This window comes from Botryllus schlosseri, chromosome 2 (genome assembly GCF_051294905.1).
Source record: "Botryllus schlosseri isolate E-star chromosome 2, Bs_hap1, whole genome shotgun sequence".
Taxonomy (NCBI): domain Eukaryota; kingdom Metazoa; phylum Chordata; class Ascidiacea; order Stolidobranchia; family Styelidae; genus Botryllus; species Botryllus schlosseri.
In genome coordinates, this window is record NC_137237.1 from 10,288,376 (window position 1) to 10,315,813 (window position 27,438).

General features: G+C 41.5%; 2 protein-coding genes across 6 annotated transcripts; one reads left to right on the forward strand and one right to left on the reverse strand.

Annotated features, from left to right (window-relative positions):
• The first annotated feature begins 599 nt into the window (after window positions 1–599).
• On the forward strand, window positions 600–27,132 carry LOC145433447 (anoctamin-4-like). Of its 3 annotated transcripts, none has more exons than XM_080310562.1 (23): window positions 600–754; window positions 9,508–9,687; window positions 9,822–9,953; window positions 12,327–12,454; window positions 15,184–15,238; window positions 15,305–15,461; window positions 15,529–15,616; window positions 15,683–15,817; window positions 15,883–16,037; window positions 16,098–16,180; window positions 16,251–16,388; window positions 16,787–16,951; window positions 17,106–17,142; window positions 23,670–23,836; window positions 24,162–24,259; window positions 24,319–24,368; window positions 24,579–24,698; window positions 25,627–25,779; window positions 25,835–25,985; window positions 26,047–26,160; window positions 26,262–26,355; window positions 26,431–26,548; window positions 26,618–27,132. In XM_080310562.1, exons 1-23 carry the CDS (start codon window positions 677–679, stop codon window positions 26,674–26,676), a joined length of 2,655 nt encoding a protein of 884 aa, XP_080166688.1. In that variant the 5' UTR covers window positions 600–676; the 3' UTR covers window positions 26,677–27,132. The 3 variants fall into 3 exon arrangements, with proteins under 3 accessions (XP_080166688.1, XP_080166687.1, XP_080166686.1); XM_080310561.1 differs by lacking the exon at window positions 600–754 and adding an exon at window positions 4,219–4,490; XM_080310560.1 differs by lacking the exon at window positions 600–754 and adding an exon at window positions 7,271–7,884.
• Window positions 16,786–23,396, reverse strand: LOC145433451 (uncharacterized). Of its 3 annotated transcripts, none has more exons than XM_080310566.1 (6): window positions 22,901–23,396; window positions 22,723–22,835; window positions 20,458–20,610; window positions 19,869–20,391; window positions 18,571–18,641; window positions 16,786–18,083 (listed from the first exon to the last, which is right to left on the reverse strand). In XM_080310566.1, exons 1-6 carry the CDS (start codon window positions 23,037–23,039, stop codon window positions 17,838–17,840), a joined length of 1,245 nt encoding a protein of 414 aa, XP_080166692.1. In that variant the 5' UTR covers window positions 23,040–23,396; the 3' UTR covers window positions 16,786–17,837. The 3 variants fall into 3 exon arrangements, with proteins under 3 accessions (XP_080166692.1, XP_080166691.1, XP_080166690.1); XM_080310565.1 differs by having other exon boundaries at window positions 20,458–20,618; window positions 22,731–22,835; window positions 22,901–23,395; XM_080310564.1 differs by having other exon boundaries at window positions 20,458–20,617; window positions 22,727–22,835; window positions 22,901–23,383.
• Window positions 27,133–27,438: the final 306 nt, after the last annotated feature.

Below are 27,438 nucleotides of genomic sequence, written 5' to 3' on the forward strand. Positions count from 1 at the left end.
TATGCCACCAGCTCAACCGTATACAGTATACACTGAGGTGGTCAATAACCAAGTACTTCTACTTTTTCGAAGTACCCAAGTAACCTTCTTGCACTACACTTACTAAAGTGGTTATGATTTTACACTACTGTACTGCAACTTCTTCACGGTTTTCGTTTTATAAGTAGGCCTACTTGTAAATCATCACTTCTACATGTACGTGTAGAGTTACTTCTACTTGTACTCGTGTACCAACGATTATTACTTTGAACAACTTTGAGTATAAACCAGTACGGTAATCATGTAGTATGGTACATTCTTATCCACCCGTGTACAATCCCTGATATACGGGTTTGAATATACAGTATACACCCATGGTCAAACCAGAACTTACCTCACACGTATGCCACGGTATAAATCGAGTACAACATTTAATCCAAATTATGCATGCACGTAGGAAGTAGAAAGGTGCGCATTACGCACGCATCTTTTCGCTAAGAGTGTCCCCATAACGGATATAATATCGCATGAAGTGTTGAGTGATTATGCACATTCTCTTCCGTTACGAAGGAAATGATAATCAATGCGGATTCCGCCTGCACAAACTTACAATTTGCGCTCTTTAAACAATTCAGAATTCTCACAATGAGAATGTGAGCGACAGTCAATCCCACCACAAACAATATTGGATATCGGCATGGATTCGGCGGAAGAATCCAACCAGCATCAGCGATTATTTTCATTTCACGAAGAATACCAGAATATCTACGACGAGGTTGGTCACATTATATTAGGAATAACGCAATCTCGAGTGTCGAGTTTCCGGTATGCGAACCTTCGTAATTTATAACATAACACTCGCAAAGGAACCATCGGGAATGCTCGATTTATCCAGGGATATCTAGATATCCCTGGGTTCATCAGTATAATAAATCTTATCTTTGAACTACAAACTCGGCAGAAATGTTTTCATATTTGTTCATAATTATTTTCATTATTGCTCGCTATATCATGCCCGCACAATGAAGAAAGATTGACCATGAATGCTAAAAACTCTCCACCGTTTTCCTAACTAAAAGAATTATTGCACGTGCATTTGCTTTTTCAGTAATGTATTGTGGTGCATGTATTCGTGCTGTAGTTCGGCGATATACTCAGGTCGGACATATGGGTATAACGTTTATTTTCATCGCGGCATAGCAATTGGTAATAAGAGAGCCAAATTGCGCATTACAATGACACACATTAGGTAAGTGCCGTCAATTTTAGTCATTTTCTCTGACCCGACATCAAAGAGCTATGCTTCCACCTCTGTTTGCTCTCGTCTCACATGGTTCAAGATTTCGGAATATACTGTGGTGCGTTTTCACTGCAGTCTTTCGAGAGGATAATGGTTTCAGCGTCGATAGCGTAGTAAATGGGACTTCATCCGCTACGAAGACATAGTTATAGCATTCAAATGTTATGGAAACTATTCGTTTTCATTGCAAACACCCTGATGGTTGTTCTTTCTACTGGTTTTTTTTTGTTAAGCGGGCGGGGTGCGACATGTTTACTATCAATCGGGGTGCGTCTCAAACTGTAAACATACTATGGCCCATGGCCCAGACTTCGGAATCAGGCCTATAATATTCAAGAGCAGCGAAAGCACGACATTGCCTATGTGCATGTGGACGCGAAGTACACTTGTTTCGCGACTTAATGATTTTACGAAACGAGTCCGTTCTGCACGGCAGACCATCAAAGAGCGTTGAATATTGCAGGGTTTCCAGTTTATCATATTTTAGCCGGTATACAGACCAAAAACACTGCAGCAACGTAACTTTATGCTAACTCTATGCTTTATGCTATGTTATTCATATTCATGATGGGGCACGTTACATTGATTTACGGATCTCCATTAAACGCGGATTGTATGCGAATAGCGGTTTGATTCCGAAAAATAGTTCGCGAAAGTGATAGAACTTGATTATACGCACGATCTACTGATCTAACGTTATATAGAGCGTCCACAGGGAATTCACGGATGCCTTCGTACAATTCTTCGCGACAGAATCCCTTTTCAATTCGTCGTGCAACGCGCGCATGCGACGAACGGTAATGGCTAAATTCCACCTAATTTTACCATCAGTAAACATGCGACGGAGAAGTATGTCACTTGATTGAACATTTCGGCGAGAATATCGTGGTGACGTGCAGATAATTACTACAGAAATAGCCTGAGATCAGACCGGCAAGATTCGATCAATATCCAGTCTGCTAACAGGAAAACAGACGCGAAAGAAACTGTATTGATCAGAATATGTCAGGATTTACCCGAGATAATTCGATTTTGCTCTTAATGCATGCTGTTGTACAACAAGCGTTAGTTCAGTGTACTAGTTCATGAAATTGTGAGACATCGTCAACTACGAATTTCATTTCACGAACACCAATAAGTGTTTGCGATGATTTCCTGCTTCCACGATTTGATGTTTCCTGCGCACATGCAATGTAGCAGATGCACAGAAATCCGTGTCATTTCTCGTTTACCGAGCCTATAGTTCTATATACCCGGGCCTGACTTCAATGTGTGTTACATACCGTATCGCTCCCATGGGTAATATCCCGACAGGGGAATCGAGCGCTTGTTCTCATTGACAACACTGAAAAGGGCAGAGCATCTATCTATGACTTTCTGTGAGACTGAATTGCATCACCTATTAAGACCATTGTCTTCATAATTTATTTCGACCTACAGAACTGCGAATACATGCCGATAACTACAGCAGCATTTCAGGGCAGGATGCATGTCCCGCTGCTGGTGACCAGATATTGTAAGCATGCGCTATTACTCATCAAATAATATTGTTTATCGTTTGTGTTGTTGTTCATGTTCACCACCGAGCTAAGCATTGCACAGCCAGACTGTTTAGAGTCAAGTGTACCTGTTTGATGCTGGTGTGATCAGACTAGATGACCCTCACGGTCTTATCGATCATTCCTATCTAATACCGAATACTGTGCATGCATATTTTCTGTACCACCACCACTGCCGAGTGTTATGTATTTTGGTTTGATGAAAAATAAAGACTCTCTCTCTCTCTCTCTCATTGACTAGTATGCCCTATTAAAAGAACTGACATGCTTTCCCCAAAAACTAAGCAAATCTGTATCAGCTCCCACACTCATCGGCATGGATCCAAAAATACGAACAGTCGAAAAATTCCCAAGTCATTATGTGCATCGAAGTAGCGTAACTGTGAAATTCGGGGATCTGTCGCCGCTGACTAGAATTAAATGTCAGTACTCGTTGCAAGTTGAGTTGCATTGTTAATATTCGTATCACCGCTGTAGCTATTGTGACCTATGATGAGAACTGAAAATAAGACTGAACAAGGACGCAATCCCAAATAAGAACAAATCTAATAAATAAGAACAAGACATATTTATAAGACATCGCCTTGCAAACTACAGGCAAATCATAAAGATAAGACGATGATGACAAAGCTGCCCAATGCTCATGCGTGGCAAGATTATTCTTTCTGCCAAACTGCGTCTTTTTGTATATTCTGTATTGTACGTAAGCTATTATAAGAACAAAATGATTTATTCCAAACATACTTCTTAAACCTCTGAATTGTTATCAATCTCACCAACGTACTCGCCACAGACGCCATACTATACCTAGTTGTATACTCCCATATTATATATTATCAGTAATCGAGTAGAATCACCGTGGAGGGTGGTGCGTATTTTAACCGCTGTTGTGCAATGTGCAGTGCATGTGTGCTCGTGGGGCTATTCTTGAGGCTTGCACTGAGGCCGCACGTACATGTTATCGCGTACGACATCAACAGAATCAAGGAAGTTCCGTAGGCTGTAGGCCTAGTTGTTTTAATCGTGACAACTGCCTATTGCCGCCCAAAGTTGTAGTCGTTAATCTCTGTTCATAAGACAGTGCATAGTCATAGTCAGTTGTATGTTCATTATTTCCGTCACAGGTATAATACTCCTTGATGGTAATATTTTATAAAACTGCAATGCATATATAAACCTTGCTGGATCATTAACTGACGCTGGCGCGTAGTTACACCTGAATGTTGCGAATTGATTTCATTGCATTGGCGTACATCAGGAAGGCGTGTGCCAATTTGGCAGCATACTAGCAAGCAATGGAGCGTTTCGATGCGATGAATGGCAATATTTTATTTGTCCTAATAAGTTGTAGAAATGTTGATATATGATGGAATCCAAATAAATGTAAGCCGTCCTTCTTTTTTTCGATCATTTTTAGAGCTCTGTCTGGTTGTAAGCCTATCTATGGTTTGTTCAAATTGCGCGTATAGTGTATTGAGCGGTGTATAGATTACGCCCATAGTGGCGGCAATCTTATAACGACAATTCTGCAATAAATCGATAATCGTGGAATAAAGTCATCGGTAGATATGGAATTTCCCCCTCGTGGTCACAACGACGAGCAAGCCATCGAACTAGTTGAATTGAAAAGTGACGGACGTCCTTACGAAGAGGTAACGGTTTATTTGTAATATTCAACCCTTCTTAACGTTGATATTTCACTTATGCGACGTCACTGCATCTCATATTTGTGAGATTGTTGGTATGATGCTTCCGTTAGACGTTATTGTTTGGTTTTCACGGTGATTCGACATCAAAGACCATTGGTCATTTTCCATGCTGATAACATCTTTTATAAATCCTGAGTGAGCTCCGGAGTACGGACGTTTGTAGGATTCCGCGTGAGCATGACAGGGCAGGACGTTTTATTTTTGTCCTAGCTGTTTTGACAATGTATGGCGATGAGGAGCCTTGATAACACCGTTAGGCGTCAGTAGAAGGCCTATGCGGATTGCTGATTGCTCAGTCAGTAAGTAGAGTCTCCATATCAATTGTGCGAGTCGCCTACGAGACGAGAGAGATTGTCGTACTGTTATAATTTAATACAATAAGGCTAAAACGGCACTCTAGTTAATTTAACATTGCGTATCTCCTCATCGGCGGAAGTAAGTGCGTTTACCACACAGTCACATGTGCAAAATTGCACATTGCTCGCATTGTCAAATTCCGCAGGCAGAACTCGTTGCTTCCGCAGGCAGAACTCGTTACTTCCGCAGGCAGAACTCGCTACTTCCGCATGCTTTCACTCATTTGTTTCTGGCTTGTTCCTTGTTGTTTTGACATTCATGGTGTTTCGACTTGCGAAAAATTGTCATTTACACCAAGCCGATATCTCTTATTGTGATCATGATCCCAGATGTCCCGACGTGTCGCACGGCCCACCTTCGTTCTAAGGCAGGGGGAACCTTTTCGACCAGAGGGCCACGCGAGATTTACGAACCGTTGCGCGGGCCACTTGAATGTAATGACTTTTTTCAGTCGCCTGATAGGAGTTAACCGGATAAAGTATAACGGTGAAAGCAAAACTTGTAGGCCTACTAGTACGCAAAAAAATTGATAACAGTCGTGTCATGAAAACTCCGTGTGTATTCATGTCCTAGCCGCGCAAAGCGAGAAATTTGTTCAAAGTTAATGAATGAATTCGATCAATTATATTGTTACTTGCATATATTGAGGGTCACCTCTGTATACCGTTGGACTCATCTGGTAAGGGCAGGATTATTCGGCGCTTGGAGATTTCAATATCGAAGATTTCGGCAAACATGAGGTATCACATTGCCTATGATCCTTATGCAAGTGCTGGGGCGAAGTCGCATGGTGGACGACACGTCATCTCATAATTGCGAATATATAGTTAGACTCAATTTTGTAAATTGAACTTATTTTTTATTTTTTATTTCCAGGAGGGATACAAACACTAAAATCAAGAAATCAAGCGACGTTAAATCACGCGAAGTGCTAAAAAATATTAAGTCAAATAAATCTGTCACGAAATATTCCACTCTACGCTCGTATACGGAGATCTACGAAAAATGTGACTGGCCGCTGGCTACGCCAGTGCGTCGGAACCGATATTTTATCCATCAACATCCCAAATTTCGCGGCCAGGCTAATCAAAACTTTGTTTTATGTTCCATCGCTGTTCCTGTGAAATACTTTACGCATGAAAGATTCTAATAGTAGTAGAAGAACGCCCCATCTCACAAACAGGGCAACGCATTTCGCGGGTACAAAATCCTCCCACGACAACTTTTTGTGTCGCCATTAGCTAGGAAACGTTTCAAATAAGGCCGCAACACATATTCGTCGGTCACTATACGACTTGTACATGCAGAGTAGTCTATTTAGAAATTCCAACGGCATACCTCACACAGTAGACCAGTTCAAGACAAACGTCAAAGTAAATTCACGTCAGCACTATCGCATCACAAGATGTTGAACCATAAAACCAACAAAGCTATTTTCAAATTCATGAATGAATACGTCGATAACATTGGTAATTGCACAAGCACATGTTACTAATAATTATTCATCCTTTCTCAGCCTATGTTATCGGATTTACCGGCAAAGCTGATGAAGGGAGTGTCTTAGAAAATTTAGGACACATAAAATTAATGATCTTGCATCTTCGGACGGGCCCATTGTCTTTAATGACGTGGTTCCATGTTTTGATTTCTTGACTACCCATCAGGATTCCCGCCATAGGAATCGCCAAAACGTACCGAAAATAATTTTTTCGTCGATTCCATATCTTTATTTCTCAATGAACCCTCTGCTGGCTATGCTATGCACGCCCTATTTGTACTGTGGCGCTAATATTTCAAGGATGTCACTGTTAGGCACCAGCGATTTAGGCGCCTATGGACAATAGACAATATGGAGATGGAAATATTGAAGGATTGAGTCAACATGCCGAGGTCACCTTACGGAGGTGCATATTGACTAAAACTTCGCATCTCTTGATTCGTCTTCGGGGCCTATAATAGTCTCTCATCACAGATTGGACAGTTGGACACCCTTAAAATAAGCATCCCATAAGTCCTCAATCGATATCAGGAATACACCATTCTCTCTCTCTCTCTCTCTCTCTCTCTCTCGTCAAGTTTAATAATTCTCCAAAAAAAACACTCTATACTTCATGTTGATTTACAAAACGTTTGGTAAGGTGGTGATGGTGATATTTAAAAATCAGATCTATCTTTTATTTGATGGTGCAGCCCGATTTTCATTATGGTCGGGATGCTATCGTGATGTTCGCATCATCATTCCCGCGGTGGCTCGCATGTCGCCTCACCTCATTAACGCAGTCGTTATCAAGGAAATCATTTCTATGGCGTAATAACAACACTGTCGCCTACGTTCATGGTCATCGCCACATCAACGGAGTCGCTTTAGTCTCGAGTTCTACTACGACAGCTGTTGAGCTGGACGCGTCATGTTAAGATCAACTTTTGTCAGCGTAGATGCAGCATACCTTTTGCATATTCCATCAATGTAGTTAGGGTAAACAGGAAGCGATTTCAGTAACATATGGGTCTGTGGAAGTATTGGGTTTACGGAACAGCTTGAATTTAAGCCAGTCTCAATCAAGACCAAAAGCAAGCAGTGCCAGTTAGATGCTCTTCATTAAGCGTACGGTGATGACAGACGATGCACAGTGAATGCTCTTGCTATGCATGTCACTAGCGCTTCGGTAAGATAAGTAATCGACTTTGCTTGAACGCGAGAAGGCTTTTGTAAGACGAGCGCAGTGCTGCAAAGAATCCACCGAATGAGCGCAAATGAGTCCGTTGAGCTATGCCAAACAGCAGCATTTTTCTCTGAAATGTATATATAAGTGACACTGCAAGATTCAGGTATTATACAGCCAAATCATACTAGTTTCAGATGTCGCTAATACTACAAGTTAGTGGCGAATGGAGCGAAGATAACAGTGAAATCTCGCACAAAGTTCATGATGAAGAGTTGGCCCGACTTCAATTACACGTAAAGAAGACCAACCCAACGGTAGCAACCTTGAATTGTTTCAGTCTGCGCTGGGACAATAGTAGCATCGATCAAGCAATTAGCTATCGCCTATATAGAGCAGATGCGTACTGCGTAGAAGGAAATCGCGATTGTTCACTGAATTATTAAATTCCAAATAATATATAGTCGCCAGTCGCCACCCGGTGACCGTTGGTGAATAGTGATGCATTGTAATCAAGGAATTAGTACGGTGCAATGTTTTGTACAGTACGAAGATATTTTGACGACAAGCATGGTACGAAAAATATTATGCAACGTATGCTGTCCCAATTTCTGGTATGTAACGCATTCACAGTAACATATTATATACTTGCGGTCGAATATAGAAGCTCCTCATTAAAAACTGCCTCAAATAATGTAATTGCAATCGCATGAAACAGCAATGTAGCAAGAAAGAGCATTGAAGCAATGACTGGTTTTTCGTTTCGGGGTATTGTTGTTTGAACCTTCGTTAAATTATATTTATCGGGCGATATTTCTGTAGCAGTACGGCTAACCCTTTCGCTTTTAATAGGATCTGTGCCCGTATCTCGTGAAATATAACTGTTTTCTAGCTAAGAAATGTTATGGACGCAAGTTCACGTTCGCACAGCAGAATCGCGTATGTATACAATGGAATTAACATAAATCGATTACATTTGAATATTTACACATGCCTCTTTCCCTAACAACCACAAAGTTGAAACATATTCCGTCGTCGGCCAGAGTCCGCAGAACCTATATGTACGCTGTCGCGTAGCAAGATAGCGATCTAAAGTCTACCCTCCAGGGAAAACTATTCACTACTCTAGAATCTAGATTCTGGATCTAAAATATAGATGATGATGCTACTCTTGCTTTGTAATGAAATGATCGACGTATAGCCGAGCCTTCATCGGCGTGGTTAGATGTTCCGTCCAGATTTTTAACAGTATGACGTCATTTCGTTTGTGATGTATGCATCTTTTCTATCGTCATTCTGATAAGTTTTGCCGAAGTGATGGTCAGTGTTCATAACAGAGCGTCGACGGTGTTGTTTACTGTACTAGATAGTATAAACACACAGTTGCATACTGTATTTGTGACTTGCGAGACACAATTGAACTAAAATCACGCATTCGAAGCTTGATTCATGCCTCATGGTATTGATGCAGAGCATTTATCGGTCCTTCAAGTCGGAAAGGGCTGCTACTTCGTCAGACTACCGATCTCCATTTCACGGTTACAGGCAATGTTTTCTGTTTCATTGATTATATAGGCATGCATATTTTATAACGTTATCCTCGGCTACGGTGGCCCTACGATAACGTCAGCCTGCATAGGAGGTCGCAGTGTCAGGCAATTTTATGATCAAATCCATGCCCGGAAAGATTCTCTACAGGCTGCGCAGAGCTGGGTGTGGCCTGCACAATGAGTGCACTTGTACTGGCGTATTGCTGAAGGCCTTAGTGACCTACGACTAATGTAGGATGGAATCAATATTATGCTCAATACATTTTTAAACGTTTTCCGTTCGGGCGTGGCGGACTGTGCCAGCAAATGGTCTTCCCAAAGTATTCAAAACTGTCGATTAGAGCCCGTTGCGAAAACGGCATAGTGACTTAAATTACTTATAATTCACAGAAACCGGTATTCTTCCAAGACGGAGTAAGAAGAGTCGACTACGTTCTCGCCTATGACAGCTGCGATACAAAGAGGGAGGGAATTCGCGCCGACTTTGAGAAGGAACTCGTTGAGCAAGGTCTAGAACTTGAATATGAAAGGCAAGAAACGAACGATGACGATGCCGGAAGCCAGAAAAAGGTTTAAGCACTCAATTAATCATAATGTCAATCACTCATATATTCCGATGGCCGTATTCATCCATTGGTTCATTCGCTAACTATGCAATGTATATATTCGCTAACTTTGCCGCAACGAATGAACAATGTATTAAGGAAATCATCTCCTTCATAAAACTACATGCTACTTGGAAAGTGCTGTGCAAATGGGCCGAAATCACTAGAATGCCGAAAGCCATAGCGGTGAATGACCTTGTCGATAATTCTTCGAAAGTGAACTGGAAATCGGTGAGCTCCAAGTTGTGAATACGTAGTTAGGTAGTACACACGTGACGTCTTTATCCATGTATTCGAGACATTCTGTTTTAAGGTCAAGTTAGTCAAGTGCTTGTATAAACTATAGTGCCCTAGGATATTTATACATTCCATAAGGTTGCTGATTTCAACTTATAGTCCAATCCCTTCACTTTGAACATTGAGACTTATCCCTACTGTTCCCTAATAATGATGATATTAAGACGCAAGATAGCTTGATAGCGACCTACTCCGTTTTCAAGTACGGAGTATGTCGCATATTTCATTTGCAAAATTGCTATTATCTTACAATTCGCATCCGTGGTGACTTGCGCTCGTTCGTTGTAAAAACTATGTAGTCAATTCGGATCGATCCTCCGTCGAATGAATGAGCTTTCTGTCTCTTTGTATTTTGCCTTCCTAAGTGGATCGATTCTGTCACATTACGTAAAGGGGATTTGCATTTCAGAACCACCAGCCAAGCTGATAATATACTTACGGTATCTTATAGCAAAGTGCAGCAGCCCGGTTGTGTTTCGACTGGGGTTGGGCAAAATCGAGTAGGCCTACCTGAGCGATTTGATTAAAAATCGAGTATTATGACGTCTTAAGATTATGAAAGATGTGGGAAGTTTGAATATTGACCACAAATAATATAACGTCAGTTCTACATCACATTAAAGATAACTTGATATTTTTTTGATGGTATACCTACCTATTTTATTGCTCTTGTCACAATCCTGTGGGTCGATCATGGCTTCACAGGTGGGTGGTCATTTCCGCTAACCCGCGTAGCTTTGTACAACGCGTTTCGTCTGTTGTGATACGAACAATCGAGGTTTAAAGTTTAAATTATTGACTTCTAAATATTATGGAAACTATAACTTTCGCGGAAAAATTAACTCAGTGGCAAGGAGCGTAATATTTCAGTACTCGAAAAAATCTTCACTGACTTCTCAACTCGAATCATTAGAATTAATACTCGATTCAGATTCGAGTACTCGAATCATTGTGCCCAGCCCCAGTTACGACCACAGGGACAAGGCTGATTGACAGAAATTGGCGATTATCTAAATGTTTAATGGAGCAGCGCGCAGGCGCGTAGCCCGCCGAAAAATAAGGGGCGGTTGAAATACAAGGGGGGGGGGGTCGATTTTTTCGAATTTACTAATATAGCATCAATTCATTAGCAAAAAGTACAAGCGTAAATGCCGATTATACAATCTCGTGTTGACGAACCTGCGCGTATGATAAGCTTGCCAACGAATCCAGAAGTGCTGTCAATTAGCGATTCCCTGATCTCTCGTGACAATTAAATACGCGCGCTTATCAACGCGTGTAAAGTAGCCTCGGCGTCGACTTGCGCAAGTCAAAATGTCCGAGTTCTAGTTGTCATGGAATCTTTTCTATAATGGCACCGATTTTAGGTGGTTCCAACGTTTCTCATCTTTTATAACTTAAGCCTTGACACACATCTTCTGATAGTTATGTACGGAAATCAATTACGCATGTACAATGTACATTTGTACATTGTACAATTGTACGTGTGCGTACGTGTACATTGTACAGTAGAGGCGTACTTGTTTGCGGTCATTCGATGTCATTCAGTTTCGCGTTGTCACTCTTTAATCGCAATCACTAATCAGCCGGCATTGTCTCCAAACCACCAATAGATAGGAGCCAACGCATGCTAGGCCCGAGGCGCGATGGCTAGGCCAGCGATTATATCTTTCGTACCAGGCCTAATGCAGATGCGATTGTGTAGGTCAGCGATGACATCGTGTGCACCAAGCCAATGCAGATGCGATTGTGCAGGCCAGCGATGGTAGTGCGGACCGGGCCTATTGCAGATGCGATTGTTAAAGCCAGCGGAACTAGGCTTGTTGGAAAATGGAAACGCGATAAATCAGGCTGGCAACGATTGCCGAACGCACTGCAATCGATGACCTAATTTCGCAATATCTCAGCGGGAGATCACGTCGTGTTATACTGTGCACTGTGTGCAGTGTGCTCTGTACAGGTGCAGAAACGAATCTCGCTAATTGGCATCACGCTTCTGGCCAATTAGCCGCGCGCAACACTTATGAGTTGTTATGATACGACTTACTGGATTGCAACTGAATATTAGCGTCAGAATGGTCAATTCAAAATGAGGGCTTTCGCGTTTCAAAAGGTGGTTTCAACCCCCAAAACCCCCTGGCTACGCGCCTGAGCAGCGTGATGACGTTTTACTCCTACGGCTACGTCATAAACGTAATATTATTATATTCTACTCTCAAATTACGCCTTTTTCACCCATCCCGATCTGAGATGTTACACCGCCGCAAAGTGCCAAGGAATTGGAAATTTATGCTTCTGCTGTTCCAGCCTCTTTCCAGTATGTGGCACAAGTTTACCGATGTTCCTCACCCGAAGAAATACAATTACGATTACAACGATCATGAAAGTGACGATTCATTTTTCACGGCCCCGTTCGACGCTGCTCGAATCGACAAGTAAGTCAGCCGTTGAAAAGTCTGTAAAACTAAACGTTTTATCCTATATTCTTCCAATATGAGAAGACGTAGTTATGACTAATGCAACCGTTGGGTGGACTTCCCGTCTTTCGTAGAGGCGCACTGCGCTCTAAATATTATGTGGTCTCAAATTTAAGCTGAAATTGTGAAAACAATTTTGGCAGCCGCTAATGCTGTCTCAATGCTGCCTTATTTGAGCTGCATCTAAAAGGATTTTCACCAAATGCTCCATTCCACTTCGTATATCTCTGCAGTGTTGAGGTCGCGCGTCACCACTGCTTAACCCTTTTCGAAAGTTGGGGCACACATTACTTCACTGATGCCGTGGTACGTAAGATACAGTCCCTTCGTAACATATAGGCTGACAAGTATGTAAAATTCATCTTCTGTGCGACTGCTTGATCGCGTCGAGAAAGTGCAAAAGTGAAGTAATGCGCGTCCGAAGTTTCGCAAAGCGTTAAGAAGCGATGAGGCGTGACCTCGATACCGCAAATATCTAGGGACAGGAATGGTACTTTCATGAAAATATGTTGTCTGCAGTTCGAATGCAGCAGAGGTCTCAAACACGCGACCCGCGAGAACATTTTGTGCGGCCCGCGAAGGCATTTTGGAAGTTCAAGTATTCGACAATATATTCTATATATTCATATATCTTTTTTAGATTTAAAAACTTGATGTTCATTCTAAAACTACTACAAAAACCTGAAATCTAAACAAACTTCACTAGCAGATCACTTTTAAAATCTACCATGCGGTGGAAGATTGCTATTACGTCACATTTCTAGTCCATCATGATGATAAAACATGACACGTTGATGATTCGTGACTGAAAATTGTGATTTTGTTTGGTGCGACCTTTCGTCAATTTACTCGACTGGGTGATAAATTAAAAGTAACTCGAGTTGAGTTTGGTCAAACGTTGAAATCAGAGATAGACTTGCGTTTCGGAATAGTGACTTGGTAATCCTACGAACGCAACCATCTATGAAACTGTCATGGAGAATAGTAATATATCAAGAGCCCGTAGCTTGCGTTGCGTGCGGTATATAGACACCTAATCAGGTCAGTATGGAAACCATTGGCATTCTGTGGCCCCCGTGACGTATATTTGGGTTATATCCTAAGCATTGTTAGTTCTCTTTATCCATTTTTTATCATTGGCGAGTTAGGTAGTGGTGCGCTCCACATCTGCAACACCATTGGATTCTTCGGCGATTTAACATTTCTATTCCATGGGTTCTTAATCAAGGATCCGTATAGCCCCTTCGTGGTACGAAGCACCACATCAGGGGGTACGAGATGCATTGTGGAAATAGGCCAATATGCTCTGGAGTATTTTCTGGGCTAATTTACTCAACTGGAAAATATTCTCCGCGCTACGCGCCATTTTATGTGAATGGGCTTTCTGATTTTTATATAGGTATCATCAGAAATTGTGTTGAAAATGGACAGGGGGCACCGGAAATCTTATTGAAAATACAAGGGTACGATCGCTTAATAGGTTGAAAATCAATGCTATTACTATGGCACAATAATGATTATGTTCAAGTTGTTATTGATTTGTTCCACTATTAGCAGAGGGAAATCCAACGCTGGTTTAATTTGACATTGGCGATGACAATAACAATAGCCTATACTTATCACGACTATATCAGAAACCCGGATTAGGCTACAGCGCTCTCATGCTCTGATATCAGATCGATCCTTAGTAAATTTTAAACTATTCTACATGAAATTGTGGCACGTCAAAGTTCCACTAGCTGCAAGTTTATAACCCGACAGCTTTTACGATGTCATCATGCGTCCCCTCGCATTATGTCTGTAAGTCATTATTTTAACAAATTGTACCCGGCACAAAAATAATTTTATTCAAATATCAGAAAATGTGATTTTTTCCGTGCCAAGCGTGAATAGTATAATGTAAATTATGTTTCCACGATGTTTGTGGAATGCCTGTCTGCAAGGTCCCGTCAAATAAGGCCTACTTGGATATTAAACATTGAATACCCCTATCAGTGATGCTGCGGCCTGCGGCGTCATTAGAAATTAGGAAATTGGCGCGCGAACACATTTGAGTTTGAGACCTCTGGGATACAGTGACTTTCCTAAGATAATGGCTTACGCCAAAATGTTTTTCACACCTTCAACTTTAATTTGAGACCGCAACATGGTTTGAGCACAGTGCCGCCTTAATTTACACCTACACAATATTTTCGTCCGAAAAATATTAAAATATCCGTATCTCTTTTTGGATATCGGAATTCATGAAATTGATATGAATTAGCTCCAACCAACTATTGGCGTGCAGCCCTACACAACTGTGCAGTGCGCAGTGTGCATCCTTAACGTTGCGGTTTTGGCGTGACGTCACAACCGGTGCACCCTTTATTGAAAATACTTCTTTGCCCCTCCCTCTGCAGGCCTACAACGCATACATATCGATAAACCTTGCGAAGAGACGCAAACTTCAATATTTAGGAGAGAGAGATATGGGGAGACCACCATTGTCAGTATAACCAATCCATTTAGCGAATGGAATAACATAACGTGCAACACTGTAGGCGAAATGAGGCAATAATGCAATTATGGTCGCCTGATATGACATGGTAGTCTGAGTCCGTTTGGAAGAATGGATCAGTCCGTGAATTTTCAAAATTGCAATATAGCGAAGAACATAAAAAATATTTTCTGGTCGCCCTCTCAAACAGATTCATGATCAGAGACAAGGAGACATTTTTCACGACAGCCGAAAGACAGAGAATGGTAACTACACCGTGGAAATCTCTTCCGAAATCTCTTCAACGAATTTACAATTATCTTGCGTGCCAGGTGCTGAACATTCTCAATCGCACGAAATTTGGCTGCTCCGAGATGGAAGTTGGAGTCAGCAGACTAGTAGATAACGAAAGCTACGTTGGCTACTTTCCACTTCACGAAGGAGACTGGAAACCAAATCATCTGAAAAATGACCCCGGACTATACGACGGCAAGTCTTAGATATGCAGAACGCACAATGCTTAGCCGCAATCATTATGTTATCTTTAATTATATAGGATTGGAGCTTAATAAGAGACAGACGTTATACTGGATATGGGCGCGCCCTGGTACTTGGCATTCCGGTCAGCCTTTGGAATTAATACGGTAAGGAATTTCGTGTTGCGCCAACTATTGTATAGCCGAACAGGAATGCATATATTGATTTCACAGGCAATACTTTGGAGAAAAAATAGGGATGTACTTCGCGTGGTTAGGTTTCTATACGGCGATGCTAGTGCCGGTATCGATCCTCGGCCTTCTCACTTGTATTTACGGACTGGTCATCATTCAAGACGACACCATCAGGTAACATATGTGATTGATTTGTTAATTAACGGAGTGATTGATTATTGCGAACTTGTAACACATAGCAAAGAAACCTGCGACTCCAACATTACCATGTGTCCACGATGCGACGAGTTTTGTCCGTTTTGGAAACTGAAAGACTCGTGCACTTACTCTGTTATTACCCGGGTTTTTGATAACGAGGTCACACTTGTATTTGCGCTCATCATGTCTCTTTGGGGTGAGTTTCAATGCTCACAAAATGTTACATCAAAGTATTTGCCTTGTTATTGTATTACAGCTACGATTTTTCTTGAATTCTGGAAAAGAAAACGGGCGGCGTTGGTGTATAAATGGGATTTGGAAGAATTTGAGGAAGAAGAGGTTTGTACGCGATTTCATTGCCAGTTATATACTGCAATATAGCTGTTGTGCGCTGTTGATGTTTGCATAGGATCAAATCAGACCGGAATACGAGGGCCTGTGTAAGAAGAAAAAGGTTAATCCCATAAATGGACAGGACGAACCGTATCTTCCCCTTCGGCAACGTATTCCAAGATTAGTGGGCTCGGTGTCTGTATTTTTTGTTCTGGTAAATTGTTTTCTGGATTATTGGACATTTATAAAGTATCTTCATTCGCCCTTTGGTAATTTGTCACTGTATCATGGTTCACAAGATTGCTAATGACGAATAACATCAAACTTATTCGTTTTATACATTATTTATGGTTTTCTTAATTAATCATGCACCCGACTGCTCAGACGCAAGATGCGTAAAACGCAATGTACATTTCTGGATTATATACCAAGACGTCCATCTCCGGCCTTTGGCGGCTATGATATAGCAAATCTCCAAGATCCAACTATGAATTTATGACGTTATTGTGATAACTATTTCATAATATCGTAGTATCCTTTATGTGTCGCTGTTCCAAATGATGGTGCCGCTGTTTATACGTGTCTGTAGCGTTTGTTTTGATAAATTGATAGATGACTTTGGTTCTTGGTGCTGTGTTCGGAGTGGTGGTGTATCGCATCATCGTCGCAACAATCCTGCCGAGAAGATCAACGGGAATAGTGCAGAATAACTCCAGTCTTCTCACTTCAATAACCGCATCTTGCATCAACTTCGTGGTTATCACTGTGATGAACATGGTGAGTTCGTCTATATCGTCTATGTGTAATTCTGTATGAATGGTAAACTATACATAAAGTTGGAATTGTGCTTTCTTCTCACGATATTGTCTTATATATCACAACGCAAAATTCACTCCTAAACTCACAATTCAAAGTTCACCGCTATTTGCAGTTATACGAAAGGCTCGCTGAATATTTGACCAATTTGGGTGAGTAATTTTGTATCTTATATTGTAATCAATTCTTGCATTGTATATATTTTGCTATACCTATTGCGCTCGCTCATCGCGAACTGGTAGCTGCCGACGAAAATAGCTTACAGTCCACGCTGCTCCCTGCGATAAGCGCTGGTATTGTGAAATATATATTTCATCTTTCTTTGGAAATAAAAAATAAAAAAAATTATTACATCCGACACTCTATACTGGGCACTTTGGAGTGTTTCACTGTATAGAGATGTGTATAAATAAATAAACCACAGGAAAATGCGCCCGGAAATTGGATCGTAAAGTTGCCAATCAAACTGTGATCTTGATCTATAGAGTCAATGCGATTCAAACGGAACTGATTCCACTTGGCGAATTCCACCCTGAATCTGTGAAATAGTGGGTATTAGAGAATCCTCATCATTATATAGCGTCGTCCGTATAATATATCACTGGCTCAGAGCAGTTATATGAGGAGCGACTGCGTACAGGTGAAGATGTCAATACGCCAGCAAAGAATTACAATCAGATTTGTAAATGATGTGCGTCGGTGTTCTTACCGTATTCCTCATGGCCAAGTTCAACGCATGGAAACGTGGGGCCTGACCACGAATACGGAAATACGAAATGCAATCGATTCAACGATTGCTTAAGCTTGTTGCAATGTCGAAATAAGGTACTCTTTCGATCGACATTCCTCAATTCTCGTCGTCTGATGCATTACTTTCGTCTGACTCCTCATCGTCTTCTTCTTCGCCACCTCCGTCTTCGTTATCGCTGTCCGCTTCGCCGTGAAGCCGCAAATATCGACATCTCTTCATTTCTTCCCATTGCTCCGGGTCAAAATCTGTTTGGTTTTCGGCGGGTATGCTGAAATCCCTGGATTCGGGTTGGTGTGATACGTTTCGGGATACGGGAGGCATCATGAATACGCCTAATGGAGCCTGGAACACATTATTATTCAAGATTACTGTCAGTTTGATAAATCCTAACAAACTGTTTTCAGTACAGTGATATATAAGTTATGGTCGTAAAAACTTCGCGCACACAGGTAAAGCCAAATCATTACGATTCTTAACGTTGTGATAGTGAAGTACCCAAATCTGCATTAACATCACTCATAACAGACGGATAAAATTTGCTGTGATTTCTTATTTCAATGCTTGTCTAGTCGATTCGACAATGTCGCGTCATATATCAATCACGCTACAGCATATACCGGCATTTCCAAACAACTCCGGTGAAGGGATTAGGATTTTAGTTTTCGCGTTTTTGTAGGAGGGTCGGCATTCCGCAATGCCCATCCCTGTCATGTGCTGTATTTGGCAGGCCGCGGAGCTATGTAATATCACAGCGGCATCACCAGTGTTTTCTGCAGGGATACTGACGAAGAGTAAGACATAACCGTATAGCAAGGGTTCTAATTGTTACCTCCGGCTTTTCGATTTCTTCATTTGAATCGTCGTCATCGAAATCATCATCACTGTCACCATCAACCATTCCTGCAAACATAGGCCTGCTTACTAATTTAATCGTACCCACTGATGTATTCAGAATTGGTAGCAATTGAAAACATGACAAATCCATTCTTAAATCTATAATTACCATAACCATATTCGTTAGACCAGTGGTTCTCAACCTGGGGGCGCGCCCCCCTTAGGGGGGCGTGAAAGCATTGAAGGGGGCGCGAAGAAACGGTCAACTGAAATAATTTTTCGCGCTCTGCGCGATTTACCCCCAGCTCACGCGCGTTTCTCTATATATAGACCTAATTTCATATTTTTAATTCACTCATCAACACTCATAACCTTCCATGTCATCAAAAATCTGTTGGGGTTGCTAGCATCCCCTTGGGATTTTGCGATATGACTTTAAGGGGGGCGCGGAATTTTTCACTATCAAAAAGGGGGGCGTGTCTAAAAAAAGGTTGAGAACCACTGCGTTAGACCGTCAGTCCAGGCTTCTGCAAACTATATGACATTCGTATCCGATATAAAACCGTGAATCACATATCACGTATAGTTGAAAACCCCAGCGTCTCATTTTGAATGGGTGGCGAGACTTGTCAATAAGTTGGATATCGGGCTAACAATCGTGAATAGCCGAAGGGAACATCGAAATCTTCCAGCGTTCTTTTTAAAATCACAGTATTGTTACGTCCTACTTTGCCTAATTGGTTTTCATTTGAATCTCTGTTTCTATGCTTGTTATTTTGAGGTTAATTCTTGATATACGGGCACACGAAAAGTCTTCGAGTTATACTTTTTACACTGCGATGAGTCCTAAAATGAATAAATATTGAAAAATGTCTTTGCAACGTAAGCATATGCATATTTTTGTGGTTCGGATCTTTTGTTACGCCAGAGGCTCCTCTCCTGGCAAGAGTTTCACACTTTCGGAGGGAATTGGCGATTTGAAGTCACGCGCATAAGATATGTCTATTGTCTACCTTACCCATATAGACCAAACCAATTAACCAAAAGGCCAAGAGATCGTCCTGTGTCCACCATATATCGGGTATTCCGTAAAAGGGGTATGGATGCGGATAGGATAAGGATTAAACAATTTTTCGAAAACACCTGCGTCGGGGTTTGGGAATAGTATTCCTATTGATGTTATATTTTCGGGTAATGTGAGATCTTAGCAAACCCGGAATGGACTTGGTGATACTATAGGAATAGATACATATGTTGCAGTGGAATTAAGACTGAGATCTGGATAGAAGATACCTAGGCCGTCGAAAGTTTTCCTTTCCTTTCGCTTCCAAGTTTCCATTTCGCCACGTAGGTCCACGCTGCCTCTCGGCTCTCTCGGCGGAGTCAGGTATCCCGGACTCATTCCCGTGTCGCCATATACCACGTATTTATGTCTGCGCGGTTTCTCTTTACGTTCCGCTATCTGAGTCTTGTCGCCCGCGTTTTTATCATCTTTTGGTTGTTCCTTTGGGCTCTCAGTAACGGTCGGATTCTTGTGAATATCATCCGTCAATTTTGCCTGGGATAGCGCAAATCCTATACTTTCCCTGACATCTTTAATGTGTTGATCAATCTCATTATCGCTGTCGGAATCGTAGTCGTCACTGTGGTCTGTTTTTGGATGTTTTATTTGATCTGATGCGGTGTCGGAGCCTTTTCCGCCTTTCTGTAATGTATCCGCCGATTGAGGGGGGTTCGCACCTGTAGTTGCAGCGGTAGTCATTGTTTTTCTAGTTACATTAGGACTTCGTGGAAATCTTGGCGATCCGAGGGGACTCTGCATTTTCGAGAGAGAAGATTAGCGTTGGTCTTATTATAATTAGCCTTATCTTTGTGATGGTACCTTGTGTTTGATGATCTCGTCAGACTTCTTCAACATGTAACTACCCGCCTTTCCCGTCGTGTTGCTCAAATAGTGTGTACGAATTAGCTTGTCGCTTACCGAAAGAGAAGGTGAGCCGATCGGAGATTGCTTAGGCGAATGTCGCGGCGAGTTCTTTGGGCTGTCGATTGGATGAGGTGGAATTGAATGCAATGATACGCTTTTACGTAATGCAAAAATCGAGCATTCATAATGTTGAGGCGGTATTATTTGGCGCAGTAAAAAAATATAGGGAAACCAATATCACCAAGTCAAAGGGGTTGGTTAACACCGTGTGTTGAACATGGTGTAGCGCCGACCCCGGCACGCGTCCAATGATTTTTCATGGCACGATTCTTTGTTTATTTATTATAGTTGTGCTCACCGTAAATATACTATTTCATTCAAATCCAAATTTTTCGACGGCAATAAATCCGCTTCCACTGGTTGGAATTGAACCAAATTTGGTGAACAACTATAATAAATAAACAAAGAATCGGTCACCGTAAATACTATTTTATTCAAATCCAAATTTTTCGACGTCAATAAGTCCGCTTCCACTGGTTGGAATTGAACCATCGTGAATTATTTATTTTTATGTAATAAATAGAAACTTTCTTCTCATGTAGCAAAGGGGTTACTGGCTGGAATTGAACCAAATTTTGTGTGTAGGCTTAAATTAGGTAACCTAACAATTTTATCAAGTAGCCAGTACGATTGGAGAAAAAAAGTCATTTTTGAAGAGCCCTGTAAGTTGTACGGGTACATATAGCCGCAACGATGGGTTGCGGGTTTGAGTCCGACCGAGGTCGACTCCCCAAGTTCTTTATGTTTATGTTTATGTTTGTGTAGACCCAGGGCTGTAACAGCACTTCGTCAGCCCCCCCCAAAACGTTGGTCCTGGGCCCCTCATAAGGTGATAAATACAACTTCTGGGGGGCTCCGCCCCCCATACCCCCCCAGGCCATACGCTGTTTACCCCTCCTTATCGTCGACATTGGGTGCCGTTTAGTGAGTCAGCTATTCTAGCCTAAACGCGCGAAATTTCTATAATTCATTACTGAATCGGTCAATATGACCAGGAATTGCATATATTTTGCAATCAATTTCTATCCTCTCTCTGGTCTCTCTGCTCACGTAATCTGATTTACCGGTAGAGCTGAGTAAGGTGTGTTTGAAAAGGTAGTACCCCTCAATAATAATTAAATATCTCCGGGTGTATATCCACCCGTTGGCAGGAACGAAACAGCACTTCGTCATGCCCCCCCAAAAAACTTGAGTCTTGGGCTCCCATAGGGTGATAAACCGACCCCCCTTACGTTGTTCGCTTTTGTTACGAAATTATAGTTGCACTGATTAGCGAGCCAGCGCGAAGCGCAAAATTTTTCTATAATTCATGATGAAATCTGTCAATAAGATCGAGAATTTCATATATATAACTATCAATTTCTTGTCCTCTCTGCCCACGTAATCAGATTTGCTGGTAGAGCTGAGTGAGGTGTCTTTAAAACTGTAGAGCCCGCAAATAACAATTAAACACCTTCGGGTGGGCGGACTCGTTGGTATAACTTCGTTACATGATGTTATGTCGTGACATCCTTTGTCTGCTATATCAAAAATATAGAATCGCCCAAACGTACAAAACTAAACGATCATGCAATTTCAAATTGGTATTTCTTCACTGGCATATAATTTTTCCCTGCGGGATGGTATTTGTCTTGTGAAGTTCAGATTGCCAAGACAGGAACATTCGGCGCCAGTCATTTAGGCACCCGTGGACAATTAAACCTATATGTATTTTGTATATACAACGAAGTTTTCAGTCAGCATAAGGGCAGTCTTTTCCAATATGCCCATTTCTATAAATGTTGCGTATTTTTTCCTGGGGGAAGAATACCGAATAATCAAGATATGTGGCAACCTGAAATCGCGCATAGCGCGAAAATTTTGAAAAAGTTGCATGGATTTAAAAAAATACACTTATCATTTACGCTAATTCACGAAATAATTTTGGGCCCCCTTCGAGCTCGCCCCCCCCCCAATTGGGAGGGGGGTAGGCGGGCGGCAGTTACGGTCCTGTGTAGGCCCCTCCTCTCCATCTGATCCGCGTGTAAGCGGTTTCATAAAATCTAGAAGTGAGCCGTGCTATACAAATCGGCAGCTACGGAATCATAATATAGAATATCGGTATGGTGTAAATGGCCATTGCAGTCGAAAAACACCATCAATACCACAAACAACAATGACATACCTATTATTATCAACGTTAAGTTTCGTCCAACTCGTCGATCGACTACTTTTCGTCACTTGCAGAAAGTCTTTTCTTCTAGGAGACGGTGATATATCGCTCGGATCCCTACCTGTAAAGTAGCACATTGCGCTCAACCTCCGAAGACTATTGGTAATCCCATCGACGATATCTTACCGCTTCTTTGAGCTGCTCTACTCAGCATAGGAGAATTCGGCATTGATCTGTTTCCGGAGGGTGGCAAAACGCTTAGCATTTTCATGTTCTCCCTGTGGACTTGAAGCGGGTCCTTGAACGTTTGTGTGGCTTCATCCATTTTCTCTGTCTACGACGTCTGATAGATTGAATCTAGCTAAAAGCATATGAGCTCTGTCCGGATATATACATACCGCTTTTATTATTTGCGAGTTGGTAATTCTGCACCATGACAAAACAATGTGTACTTACTGGCATGTAGATCTGGCAGGGGGAGTTCTTTGTACCACCACGCGCAGCTGACGTTTCTCCGTCGTTATTCGTGTCATTGATCCATTTCTTAGAGTTGTTTTGGGGGTATCTTGTTTCGCATTATAGAATACTGAGCGTGATCTTTTGTATTATATGACTGTTGACAGATGTCTGGAGTGAATGTCTAGCGATGGCATTGGTCGCGCGATTGAAATTCGTAATTCATAATCACCCCAACTGCTCACAAATATTCATTTAGTCGTTTACCATGCCTTATATAGCTTGTGTCCGTTTTATCCTTACTTCGTTTTGTTCTTTATTACTTGCGTGCAAGAAGGCCTACCTGTCGGTCGGCAACTGTATTTTCTAAAATGGGGGACTGCCCATTATGCAATTTTGTGCCCGTAATATTAAATGATTTTCATTTGTTATGAGATAATGTCGTACATCTGGAATCTTGCAATGTCTGGTGCTCTGTTAATGCGACGTCGTATTTTAGAGGCCCCCAGAACTGCTACCGACTTCGAAGACTCATTCACATTGAAGATGTTTCTCTTTCAAGCCGTGAATTACTATTCCTCAATCCTATATATAGCATTCTTCAAAGGAAAGTTCACTGGTACGCCATACCGATACAACAGACTTTTTGGATTCAGACCTGAAGAGGTAGAATAAATCTATATGATTTTGGTGATGATGCATGCAAATCATTATGCAAGCGTGAGCTGTATTGCCCGCTTCTTATGATGATTTAACACAGTAAAATAAGTACAGGTATATTTAAAAGTACACTCCATTTGATATAAAATGGTAAATGTACTTTGATTGTCCATGTCCAAGCAAAATTGGAAGCAGTCTAAAAGTAAAATCACTTTAACTAGGTATAGTTAAATTTAAAAAGCATACCCAAGTACCCCAAAAAAGGCTCTGTTGCTTGCCATCCTCTGCCTAAAGTCGGTGCAAAAAATTGATTGATGTGACTCGCTTACAGTGTGACCCGAGTGGGTGTCTCATCGAACTCTGCATACAGCTGGGGATAATCATGATTCTGAAGCAAGCTCTCAACAACACCAAAGAGATAGGAATACCGTGGGTTAAAATATCTTTTGTACCCCATCATTTGTAAGAATCTTTATTATTTGTTCCAGATTGGTCAAGAACTGGTGGAGTAAGAGGACGTTTTTCCGAATGCGAAAAGGTGATAATATATGAACAATGGAAAAAGTATTAAATCATTCCTAGATAGTTGTTGGCCGGTAAGGTATTCAAAGAAATATGAAGTAGGTTAAAAATAATAGTCGCTCCAAAGAATAATTTAGTTAGGCAATTGAGAGGCGATAGAATTGGATGTAACCGGTATGACATTTCCATTATACAATTGTATACGTTCTCTTTATACCGCAAACAGTGCAAGACGAGGAGAATGAAAGCAGAACTCTGGAGGACGAGCACGAAAACCCTCTTTATCGAGACTACGTGTTGGAAGATCCTGGCAAAAGATACTTGTTCTCAGAGTATCTTGAGATGGGTTAGTACGAGTTAGTCTTCTTTTTGAAATGTCCATTTTTCAAAAGCATATTTCCAAGATTATTTTCCAAGGCAGGAATCGAGTGAAAATTGTCACCATGGCGGCATAGACGTAATCATGAGGCGAAAGGTGCCTACGTCCTACTCACAATTTTTGACTTAAGCTTTATTGCGTCATTTATTTTCACTATGTCACATTAGACCCGCGACGTCACGACATTGTAAATAATTTCTCCCCCCACCCCCACCCCCCACAGAAATTGTCATCCGACCCTCCCAGATTTTCATATACTGACTATTATCTATGGCTCTCACTGTTGTTATTATTCATTCAATTCTAATTTAATAAAATCATTCCAGTAAAAATGGAGTGATTGCAAAGTACAAACTCCACAGAAAAGTTTGCAACCAGAAACTAAGATGTTCGAAAGTATTTACTCAACTATAATGAGCGTTAAGAATAGTTCTGGCCTCGAGTCACGAAATCGAAAACGATTTTGATTCCGTGTTGCAGTACCCGACATTTATGTCAATTGTTGTCACGAACATCTCGCGAGTTGGCGCATTACTGACTAACTGTGGCACCGGGTGTAGTCATGGCCTATTCTATATTATATTAGCCCGCGAGAATACCCATGGCAGACTTGACATAGTCTTAAAAGTTTGTGGATTGTCTTGAAAATATGAAGAGGTAGGTCTATAGTAAAAAATCAAAGTCACTTGATGAGCATCACTTGCAAAGCCATATTAAAAGCTTGACTGCTGCCTACTTTGCTGTCGACTAGCAGCCTGTTGTAACCTATAAGTAAAGGTAAACCGAGGCATGGTTGCATGTACGATTGTACGAATATACATTGTACATGTACAGTACAACATTACATTATGCGTGTCAAATTGTACTTATAATATATTATTATTCTCTATTCCAGTTATACAATTCGGATTCGTGACGTTGTTCGTGGCCTCCTTTCCTCTCGCACCCTTTTTCGCGCTGCTCAATAACATTATAGAGATTCGCATAGACGCTTACAAGTTTACGACACAGATCAGAAGATTGCCGGCAATTCGGGCGGAGAACATTGGTATATTTCGAGTATTCATTTCAATCGATTTTCTTCGATTGAGTTTATCATTTAGGCGGATGGTTCGCAATACTGAAGGCCATCAGTACCGTGGCTGTTATAACTAACGGACTTGTAATCGCTTTGACTTCGGAATTCGTACCACGTTTGGTGTACAGATACCTCTACAGTGCTTGCGCTGCTAATAGCACCGTAACATACCCAGAGTATGTATTATATACCTCAAGTTTCACGAGAAGAGGTCGGTAACAGCCTGTTTCGATTTAGCTGCATGGCGGGATATATCAATGCAACTCTGGTCAGCATTCCGGTTGACCGAATAGATCGTGGGGACGTTGCGCCGTATAACTCATCTATTCCTGCGATACCCGAGGACTGCTGGTAAATCTTGTTTAGCCTAAACAGCTATATATGGAAGTTTTATTCATCCTTGTGCCTCAATTTTCCATACTTATCTAAAATTACCTTGTTTCGTTTTCTAGGTTCCGCGCCTCAGACCCTGGGCTCCCATCACAGCCAATCATTCCATACTGGCATGTTTTTGCGGGGCGCATCGCGTTACTGGTGGTTTTTGAGGTGGGTGTGACGTAATTTTGCTTCAATCCGTTTTGAAACTTTGCATTACATTTTTAACTTCTCCTTGTCCGCCAGCACGCCGTATTCGGACTCAAAATCTTAATTGATCTGATCATACCCGATGTCCCGGAACACCTGAAGCAGCAAATGTCGAGACAGAAGTATTTGGAGCTGAAACTGTTGTATGAGAAAGGTGTCGTTATTGTCTAATACTATATTAAGATTGAAATTGAAAATTGCCTGGGGAATACATATCTTACAGGACAGAGAGAGGCCGGATTGACTTCTGAAGCCGTGACTTCACCAGAGGAGGGGGTATGAACGATATATTGCTGTGAAGACAGCTTGTACATCAGCAAAGGTGTTGAATTGGTCTATAAACGGAGTCGTGTAGTCAGGATTTGCTTCTCGTGGCAGATGCGAACGACACCCTACCATTTGTATGGTACAAACCCAAACTCCCATCATAGCCTTACTTGCAATCATGACGAGCCTTATTATTGCTACATCATTTTCTATTTCATTATATGTCGGCCTATTAATTGTTGCATGTTAAGTAATTTGTTATGACATTAGTCTCCTTTGGTTGTGGTGTGCAGTGAATCGTGAAAATATTTTCGTAACTATATGTCAGAGTGAAAGGTTGGGATTGTAAAATTATAAAAGAGCGTTTCCGCTTAACGGATCCCTCTCAGATTCGCATTCTCTGTGTATTTCGAAAGTTTTAACATTCCTGCACGATGACAATAAAATGCCGTTCCAATGGGTGGAATTATACAGGTTTGTGTAATAAGGAAATCCTTGTAATACCAGGGAAGATAAACACGGATGGCGCGAGTAAGCAGTGCCTTATTCTCGCTTTTGATAATTTCGTGACACTGCCATTTCCAATATTACAATAATGGGATAACGTAAGGAGCGGTAAGTTTTAAGGACCCGTTGTGCGCTTCTAGCTATATATAACTATTCAGCGCGCCGACATTTTGACTACCTTACGTCCTGCTTTAGGAGGATTCCTCATTTTTCAGGAAATCGAAAATGACCTCCGAGGAATCCCAAATGTTCTCATTTTTGGCAATTCTT

Excerpts from the sequence above, each read along its gene's own strand:
- LOC145433447 (XM_080310560.1), top strand. The coding sequence starts at position 7,765 with ATGTCGCTAATACTACAAGTTAGTGGCGAATGGAGCGAAGATAACAGT. Across the intron at positions 12,455-15,183 it reads GACGCTGCTCGAATCGACAA|ATTCATGATCAGAGACAAGG; the intron begins GTAAGTCAGCCG and ends CCTCTCAAACAG. Across the intron at positions 15,617-15,682 it reads CAGCCTTTGGAATTAATACG|GCAATACTTTGGAGAAAAAA; the intron begins GTAAGGAATTTC and ends TTGATTTCACAG.
- LOC145433451 (XM_080310564.1), bottom strand. The coding sequence starts at position 23,039 with ATGGATGAAGCCACACAAACGTTCAAGGACCCGCTTCAAGTCCACAGG. Across the intron at positions 22,836-22,900 it reads TAGAGCAGCTCAAAGAAGCG|GTAGGGATCCGAGCGATATA; the intron begins GTAAGATATCGT and ends GCTACTTTACAG. Across the intron at positions 20,392-20,457 it reads ACGAGATCATCAAACACAAG|AGTCCCCTCGGATCGCCAAG; the intron begins GTACCATCACAA and ends TCGAAAATGCAG.